The sequence below is a fragment of the Varanus komodoensis genome, unplaced genomic scaffold, assembly GCF_004798865.1.
Source record: "Varanus komodoensis strain SLA01 unplaced genomic scaffold, ASM479886v1 scaffold16, whole genome shotgun sequence".
NCBI classification, from domain to species: domain Eukaryota; kingdom Metazoa; phylum Chordata; class Lepidosauria; order Squamata; family Varanidae; genus Varanus; species Varanus komodoensis.
The window spans coordinates 2,173,809-2,183,829 of NW_025335468.1; the positions used below are offsets into that span (position 1 = coordinate 2,173,809).

The 10,021-nt window shown below is 44.4% G+C and overlaps 1 protein-coding gene across 1 annotated transcript in view; it reads right to left on the reverse strand.

Annotated features, from left to right (window-relative positions):
• The window catches only part of LOC123021350 (dispanin subfamily A member 2b-like), a 6,167-nt gene extending 2,904 nt beyond the window's left edge, over positions 1 to 3,263 (reverse strand). The window contains exon 1 of the mRNA XM_044426053.1: positions 3,087 to 3,263. Coding sequence (XP_044281988.1) covers positions 3,087 to 3,263 — 177 coding nt within the window. The remainder of the gene's footprint in view (positions 1 to 3,086) is intronic.
• Positions 3,264 to 10,021: the final 6,758 nt, after the last annotated feature.

A 10,021-nucleotide genomic window follows, 5' to 3' on the forward strand; every position in this document is an offset into this window, starting at 1 on the left:
GTGGTTATCAGGGACATTAAGCTCTTTCTTGTATAGTTCTTCTGTGTAATCTTGCCACCTCTTCTTAATCTCTTCTGCCTCTGTTAGGTCCCTGCCATTTTGGTCCTTTATCATGCCCATTTTTGCATGAAATGTTCCCTTCATACCTCCAATTTTCTTGAAGGGATCTCTGGTCTTCCTATTGTTTTCTTCTATTTCTTTGCACTGTTCATTTAAGAAGGCATTCTCATCTCTTCTAGCTATTCTCTGGATTTCTGCATTCAATTGTTTGTATCTTTCTCTTTCTCCCTTGCCTTTCACTTTCCTTCTTTCCTCAGCTATTTGTAAAGCTTCCTCAGACAGCCATTTTGCTTTCTTGCGTTTCTTTTTCTTTGGGATGGTTTTAGTTGCTGCCTCTTGTACAATGTTGCGAACCTCTGTCCATAGTTCTTCAGGCACTCTGTCTATCAGATCTAATTCCTTAAATCTATTTCTCCCCTCTACTGTATAGTCATCAGGGATATGATTTAGGTCATACCTGAGTGGCCTAGTGCTTTTCCCTACTTTCATCAACTTAAGCCTAAATTTTGCAACCAGAAGCTCATGATCTGAGCCACAGTCAGCTCCTGGTCTAGTTTTTACTGACTGTATAGAGCTTCTCCATCTTTGGCTGCAGAGCACATAGTCAATCTGATTTCTGTGTTGACCGTCTGGTGATGTCCATGTGTAGAGTCGTCTCTTGGGTTGTAGGAAAAGAGTGTTTGCTATGACCACTGTATTCTCTTGACAAAATTCTACCAGCCTGTGCCCTGCTTCATTTTGTACTCCAAGGCCAAACTTGCCTGTTATTCTGGTTATCTTTTGGCTTCCTACTTCAGCATTCCAATCCCCCATGATGACAAGGAGGTCATTTTTTGGAGTTAATTCTAGAAGGTGTTGTAGGCCTTCATAGAACTGTCAACTTCAGCCTCTTCAGCACCAGTGGTTGGGGCATAGACTTGAACTATTGTGATGTTGAATGGTTTGCCTTGGATTCGAACTGAGATCAATCTGTCATTTTGGAGATTGTATCCCAGTACTGCTTTTCCTACTCTTTTATTGACTATGAAGGCTACTCCATTTCTTCTGAGGGATTCTTGCCCGCGGTACTATACCTGATGGTCATCTGAATTAAATTCACCCATTCCTGTCCATTTTAGTTCACTGATTCCTAAGATGTCAATGTTCAGTCTTGTCATCTCTTGTCTGACCACATCCAGCTTGCCTTGATTCATGGCAAGCTGATTCATCTTACATTCCAGGTTCCTATGGAGTATAGATCTTTGCAGCATCGGACTCTCCTTTCACCACCAGATACATGAGCAACTGAGAGTCCTTTCGGCTTTGACCCTGTTGCTTCATTCTTTCTGGCGCTACTAGTACTAGCCCTCTGCTCTTTCCCAGTAGCATATTGGACACCTTCCGACCTGAGGGGCTCATCTTCTGGCATCCTATCTTTTTGCCTTTTGGTACAGTCCATGGGAAGAACAGACAGATGCCAAATGACTAGGCATGTTACCGTGGTACCCACAGCAGTTGCTCGAATTCCCAAATGTGCCCACACATCCAGCAAGGTTAAGGATGTCAAATCTCCTAATCCTAGCACTTGACCCCAAAAGCTTTCTCAGTAAAGAAGCCATGTGCCTCCAAATCTCTCGTTTTCTTCATTTGTTAGTAAAGAAACAACACACATGAAAATGTGTTAGTCCACATTTTTATTGGAATTATAGGAGTTGAGGTAGAATTCCTCATACTGAAACTTCTCTTCAAGATTTTAGCCGACATCATCTATGGCAGAGATTGAGAACCTGTAGCATTCCCAGTGTTGTTAGTCTCCAACTCCCATCTACTCTCAAGGTAGCTTTATCAATAGACTGCATTGATGGAAGTTGAAGTCCAACATTTAGCATGCCACACATTCCTCACCACTGTAAGAAAGCATCAAACAGTAGCATGTTACAGTGGTGATGAAGTATATACCCCATTCACACATATTTAGAAAGTGGGAAAATCGTGTAAGATGTTAGAGAAGACAACCGCCTAAGATTTAAAAACAGTTTAGCCTGGTGAAAGATTCCAGTCCAGTTTGGGATTGCTTAATCAATCATGTTCAGCATGTGGTACAAGTTTCCACTGTAAATATAAGGTGGAGGGCAGAAGCTAGTATATCTGCTTAGAGTACAGGTAAGGAATCTTGTGTCAAATTTGGATTGATTACTTGGAAGGTGATGTTCAAACCAGCCCTTAAAAAATGATTCAGGGAAACTGTGATAAAGCCCTCAGTAGTACAACACCAAAGGGCAGAGATGTACAATTGATTATGTTGCAGGCTGTAGGTGGAAAAAAAGGCTCACAAATAAAAATCTCCATTGGACAAACATTTCAGTACAATGAGAGTACAATTAAAATACCATGAGGGTTTCATTTGCTTTATGCTGGCCTGAGTCACGCCAAAGGTAGTCAGATGCTATAAAAAAAATCATGCCACAAAAATGTTAGTTTCTCATTATACCAAGATTATATATACTGTTTACAAATTATTGTGGATATTATGTGTAGCCCCATCCCTCTTATGTTTATTGTAATCTTTTCAGGCATAATACATGAGCAGCACTTATTTTTCAGAATGGTTAGGACTGCTGGGAAAAGAAACACAATGGCAGCCTACCCCTTTAGGAAAATGTAACTAGCTACTATCATTTAAGTGATTTTGCTTCCAACAGTGATTGCACCCCACAAGGAACCCACAGTTAAGTTACATGGCGACAAGAATTAAAAGGCTCCTTGAAAAGTGGGGGGCATGGACATCCGTTAAGCATTAAGAATCAAGGTAGAGAAAATTCAACAAGTAGCACTTTTCCAACACAGAAGCATTGATGGGGAAGCTACATCAGTGGAATTTCTATTTGTCAGACAGGCCGATGAAGGCACAGAGAAGGCTGCCAGGGTACCGAGAAAATGCGGGAGCAGCCCTTGGATCTGAGCGCAGGATGGCGAGCAAACGCGGTTGCTCCTGAAAAGCAGAAGTCCTCGGATGAACGCTTGAGGGAGCTTGCCCGCCCTTTCACCTTGATAGAGAAGATAAGTGCGGCGAAGCCCACGCAGCAGCAGTTGAACGCGGTGAAATTGAACAACGACCACACGACGTAGTCCCTGGGTGGCGGAATGACGCTGCCCCTCACGTACGGGTAAAAAGGCACAGGAGCGCCCGACGGCATGTTCACAGCGTGCGGGAGAGGCTGCATGGCGCCGGCAGCAAAAGCAGCACCTCCGCGCTCGCTCTGGGGCGGCGACGTTGCCGCTCAGGCGCGAAACCCAACGGCGGCGCCGGCGGGATTCTGTCTCTGATTGGGCGCGGCGGGAAAGGGCGCGCGGCTGGCGGTTGGCGGTTTCTTGGCGGGTGCTCGTTGGAGCCGCGCACGCGGGATTTCCAGGGATGCTCGCGACCCGATCCAAACCGTGTTTCCGTTGCGCGCCGTGCGGGCATCGGGGAGACCCTCGCAGGAGGTGGCTGCCTCTGGCCTGATTTCAGTAACCAAGAGACATACGAAGCCCGCGGTGTGACACCGTTGTCAGGAAAATGGAAAGATCACTAAAATGTATTAACTTTGGAGATCTGCGGATCTCGTTATCAGGCCAGAGGTTATTAAGTAAGGAAAAGGACGGCGGGAATGACTTGATGGTGAAGTCACATTCTCTGCATGTTTCGCTAATATAATGCAGGGGTTTTTTTCTGCTTAGACATGTATAAGATTGCACCCTTAGTTTGGTCTTCTAAAAGTTTGAGATCTGGACGAGGAGATTCAAAGAAACTTCCAGAAAATGGAGACAGCTAAGCATTTCGTTTCTCATTTTCCATTTCCCATTCATTGTTACATGGCAGTATATTTACGTTTTATTTTGGAAACAACTCAAAGAGGAAGACAGGCACATATCAAAACCAACTCAATGTGCTCTGAGAGACTGTTAGGAAGAAAATTGTGGTAGGAACTGTATGGCCAGAAACAGCCCACAGCATAAGGTGGAAGTCCAGCACATCTGGACAGCACCACGTTGGGGAAGGCTGTTCTAGATCAATTTGGAGGCAGGCTTATGATTTAGAGTAAAGTGGCTTTTTAATTTGCTATTGTTGCCAATCGCAGCACCCCAAAGCACCCCAAAACTAGTTGGCCAGAGGAAGGCCCCAAAATAGTTGGCCAAAGGGAGGCCACATAGGAAAAAAACCACAGCCATACTGAATTTCCTGTCTCAGAAAGAAAGAGGGATAAGAACAAAATGAACTTTGTGTAACCCACAGCTAACAAGCTCACTTGACCTCGAATACAGTAATCAAAGGGACAGTGGAAACCTGTTATAGCTGCCGTGAAAGTTGCAAATGTGCAGGGAGTAAGAACATGACAGGCCTGTGTGAATCTCAAGCAGATAAGAAATGGACATGGGAAATGTCTGGCCCTTGACAGAAGAAAGGTCTCTTTGAAGTGAACAGCAAGGGGAGGGGTGCATATATTGAGGTATTGATGCATTGGATGTGTATTAGGTGACCTAATTGATTACGTAGGGTATAAAACGCATGTACTGGGGTGAAACTTTTGAGACACTGCTTTGGGCTGCGTATCCCCTTTCATCTCTATAGTGCACTAGAATAAAGCTGGTTTGGCCCTAAGTCTCGTCTCAGGCTCCTTTTGATTCTGGGCCTGGGGTTCACCTGGGCTTGCCCTAGCTGTTGACTGGCTGAGTTCAGTAACAGTTTCTGGCACCCAATGTGGGGCGACCAAGTGAACTGAAGGCAAATTTTGCCCCCAAAATCTTAAGTCTTCTTCCTCAAAGAAACTCTTTTCAGACGGGTTAACAACTGGCTCAAGAGACCTCTCTTTCAGCCTTTGGGCTGAGGCAAATTTGGCCTGGAACCACCACTGGCCGTGAACAAGGCTTGAGGAAAGGTGATTGAGAGAAAAGTGAGACTAAGAGAGCTACCTCTGATGGAACAAGTAATACCCAGGTAAGGAGAAAGCCTCTGTTGGAAAGGGCTACTGCCTGGGGGAAGACCCTGTTCCTAAAGAAAGGCGGGGGGGGGAGCTCCCAGTGCTGGTTAGAGTCCAGCAAGTTGCCTTCCCTGCCTGATGACCGGTGACTCCCAGGTAGAATTGGACCCTGTGGAAAGAGGAAAGGAAGAATGAACAAAAGGGGGTAACTCCTTGGATGCCATGCAAGCCTTCTAGAAACTCTTGTTGGTACAGGTGAAGTGAAATCTAACTTGAGACCAGTCCTGGTTCAAGTCCAGAAAGAGCAGATCCCACCTTAGTGCGTGAGCACTTTTGACCAGGGATGCCTGGCAGAATTGACAGAAGGATAATCAGAGAGGTCTGCTAAAATCCTTCTAAAAGTTCTTCTGGAGACCACTTAGTGTGCATCATGTTTCAGAGTAAGTCAAAACAAATGCTTATGCCTCTAGAATGCATTTTGGGAAAAGTGGGAAAGGTTCAAAGGAGATTTCATCTCAAAGAAAAAACTAAAAGTCTACTGTAATTCTGTTAAGCTCCAGCATTAATTGGATGGTGGGACAAAGTGGCCACCTGGAGGATCTATCATTTTCAGACTCTCCTACAGTTGCAACTTTCCTCTCAACATGCCTTTAAATAGCTCAAGCTCCTGCACAAGTGTTTGTTACATTGACAGCCTGAACTTTCTGGAAAAGTGCAGAATGGTCCTCATGGGGGAGGATGGAGAAGAGGAGAGAACTACCTCTCCTCAAAAAGCTGGTAGTGCAGTATGGATATGGGCTTGGTGGTGGGGGAGGGAACTCTGGGGACTCCAACATGCCTGGGTGCAGCAGTGGCTTCCATGGCCAGGAGGGCATGAATGGGCAATTAATTCCTAGCCAAACTGCTGCAGTTTAGAATCACCAGCCCTTCCACCCATTGGACTGGCTACCTGTAGGACCCAGGGGGAAAAGAAGGGTTTTCATGCCAGCAAATTCTCCCTCACTCTGAGAGACAGCTCGGCTTGCCATGGAGACTCTGTTCATCTGTGCTTCGATTAGTTCCTGAGAAAGCCTTGCTAAGTATTCTGTTTCTTACAAGCCGTAGACCAGCCAGCCTCATTGTTTGAGGTCTGGTGTGGTCAAAAGGCTTGGGATTCGGTGTTTAAACTCTTAGTACCACTATCTACTTCCCTCTTCCTCTTTGTGTGTGTGTGCACATCTGTGTGTGTGCCCTTTTCTGATGTTCAACTGTTACTGAACTGAGCCAGTCAACAGCTAGGGCAAGCCTGGGTAGACCCCAGACCTCTAGTCAAAATGAGTCTGAGACGAGACTTAGAGCCAAACTAGCTTTATTCTAGTGCACTATAGAATAAAGGGAGATGAAAGACGATACGCAGCCCAAAGCAGTGTCCCCAAAGTTGCACCCCAGTACATTCATTTTATACCCTACATAATCAATTAGGTCACCAATACACATCTAATGCATCAGTACATCAATGTATGCACCCCTCCCCTTGCTGGTAGCTTCAAAGAGTCCTTTCTTCTGTCAAGGACCAAACATTTCCCATGTCTATATCTTATCTGCTTGAGATTCACACAGGCTTGCCATTTTCTTACTCCCTGCACATTTGCAACTTTCATGGTGGCTGTAACAGGCTTTCACTGTCCCTTTTTATTACTGTATTCGAGGTCAAGCTAGCTTGTTAGCTGTAGGTTACACAAAGTTCATTTTGTTCTTATCCCCCCTTCTTTCCAAGACAGGAAATTCAATATGGCTGTAGTTTTTTCCTATGTCGCCTCCCTCTGGCCAACTACTTTTGGGGTGCTGCAATACAGCGTTCTTCGGTATTTAGTCATGGCGGCCACATGACCACAGAGACTGTGGACAAATGCTGGTTCCCTCGGCTAGGAAACGGAGATGAGCACTGCCCCCTAGAGTCAGGCATGACTGGACGTAACGTCAAGGGAAAACCTTTACCTTTACCACTGATGTGACTTTTGACTGGCTCCCCAAAACCTTGAAAGAGCCAGACACTACATATACAAAGATGAAAATACACATGCTGGGGCATAACTTGCATAACATTTGCTCTAGGGTTGCTTGCAGTAGCCCAATCCAAGCTTCTCCGAGGGAAGACATCTGTTTCTCTTCCGTCTGGCTTGAGCTGTGTCAAAGAGGTCTTTTCCTTTTGTTCAAACTGGAAGGATGTGAGGCTAAAGACCACAAGAGAGGAAGTGTCAGGCAGGACAAAACAAGGCAGGAATGAGGGTGGATCATTAATTGTTATTTAGAGGAGGAGGGGGGCGGGGGGACAGTTGAAAAAAACCAGCCAGAGTTTTCCCTAGGGAAAAAAAAATGCCAAAACTGAGGCTGTCATACTTTAGGTACATTGTGAGAAGGCAAAACTCCCTGGAAAAGACAATTAGGCTAGGGAAAATCACAGACAGAAGAATAAAAGAAGGACTAAATATAAGATGGATGGAAGCCACAGCTCTGAATTTACAAGAGCTGAGCAAGGATGTAATGGAAAGGACATTTGGATGGCTTTCATTCATAGAGTTGCTATAAGTCAGAGATAACTTGACAGCACATGACAACATCTTATGTGTGGGTTTCTGGTGGAGCATTTCCTCATTGTTTTGAGTTCATTGCTTGCTTCCATATCCCATAAAATGAGGGCATCACTGCTGGCACAGTCCCTGATTGTTGGACTGTGGCAACATTTCCATAGGAATGTTTTTGTGATTTGGTATTTATCCTTAGGGGCTGAGTAGGCCTAGAATATGGCTACAATTGACAACATATCACTAGACTGGTTGCCAAATATGCATAGGCTAATAGCCTTAGCCTAGGAGACTAAATAGAAACTAACTTTGCCTAGATGAAGAACTGTGGCTATACATGCTGCATTCAGTGAAATCAATCAGATCCCTGCTTTCACTTGTTCTACCCTTGTTCTGTGAGTGCATGAGAAACCAAGAGACTCTCTTTGAGAAAGGAACTAAGATTGCCCTTTTGCATCTGAACTTATGACAACGCTCTACATGGTATGCTTCTGACGCATATTGACCATTTCAAGCAGCTGAAGAATAGACCCCTTTGTTCATCAACAAAGATGAGTTCGGCACTGGCAACAGCTGTGCAGACTCCTCCCAAACTTCCTGTCTGTTGCTGCTTCCTATCCTGATTTCATGGGAATTCAGGCAAGGGACAATAATTGCAATTTGATATGCCTTAAAAGCTGACACCAACATTCAAATATATTGCCCGTGTCACCTACGTAGCAAGAAATAGGTTGAAAATATCAAACAGGCTTCATGTGGCTATTTTGTCCCAGAGAAAACTGTGAAAGTGGAATTGGTAGAGGATCTGGATTAACTGCAGCCTGCATAGGCGATGATCAGATGACTTTTGTTGTACACACAGTCCCCCAGTTACAAACATCCATTTTAAGAAAAACCCCTACTTAACAAACAAGCAAACCAGGAAGTCCTGCCTTGTCCTTGAGCAGCAAGCAGGTACCCACGGCCAACAGATAGTGAGTGGGGAGGGGAGAGGAGGGGAGGGAGGAGGGGAAAAGCAGTAAGTGGTGAAATTAGTACTAGTTCCAGTGCCGTGGTGGAACTATAGCAGTTTTTCTTGCTCTTGGCTATACAAACAACCCTTCAAGAAAGTGACTCTAGTGGTAATCCTCCCTTTCTGTAGCACAATCAAACCCTGACTCTCAAACCCAGGCACCAGGTCCATCTTTTGCAATTCCAGTCCCATCTTCACCATCATCAAGTTAATGTTAGGCTTAATGTTAGCTGTACTATATACCTGCACACATACATACAGATTCTCTCTCTCTCTCTCCACTACCTGTAGTTACTTTATTATTGCTGCATTATTATAATTATCAAAATGCTATATTGTGTTTAAGATGTTTTAGTGTATATGGAAGTGTTTCTTAATATGCTTTTTATATATGTGATATAAAAATACAAATTCAATTTAAAGATGATCTCAGGAAAGGAACTTATTCTTAACTCTGGGGCAGGATGCACTTGCTCAGTAAATCTTCCTTTGGATTTGAAATGGTGCATGTAGGATTCCTGTGCTCCAGATCTGGGTCACTGTAGCACAGAAGCAGGTCAAACTGGCCAAAGGTCTTGCCAAGTTTCTTATCTTGTTTCTGTAGCAGTTGCTTTTGGGCTGGCTAGCTCTGTTTCCTGTAAAGGCAGTTATTTCCAGCAAACCCAATCTCTACACTCTCTGCGAAGCACACTGTGCCCTAGATTGTATAGGCTGATTTTTCAGGATTTATGGTTGACCAATTGACCCCTCCATGGAACTGGGCTTGCTCATTTCTTCATTCATTTCATCTCTTCAGTAGATAAAACTACTACCCTGTGGATTACATGACTTACATTTTCACATGCAGGCCAACCAAGGCTGTTTCTATGCCAAAGCCTGACCTGAACTCCAACTGAATTGGATTCAGATAATCAGTCTCATCAAAGAGTGCCTGGAGCTGATTGATAACCACTCTCTCAAAGATCTTGAACAAGAATGAGATATTTGCTACTCACCTAAAGTTATTAAAGTCTTCTGGGTCAAGGGAGGATTTTTTCAGAAGTGCTTTTACTGCTGCCTCTTTCAGGTGGCATGGTCCCACACCCTCTCACAAGGAGGCTTTAATCACCTCCCTAGCCCAGCTGGTTGTATCTTCCTTGCTGGCTTTATAAGGGGGCAAGGATGGCTGCATGAAATAGGGCAGGTACCTTGTCAATATCCTCAAGCTCTTCCAACTGAAACCCATCCAATAAAACTGGACCAGACTGTGCTCTGGACAAATTCAGCTGCATTAACTCAGTAGTCTAAGTTGCAGTGGATCCAAAAGAATTTTTTCCTGTAAGTAAACAGATTAAATTACAGTGGGCCTCAGATGGTTCTAAGAAATTCTTGGGGCCGGCATATAATAAGCCTCAGACAACACTGAAAAGTTTTTCTGGCTGGAAAAGAAAAGACTGGATAGAGGC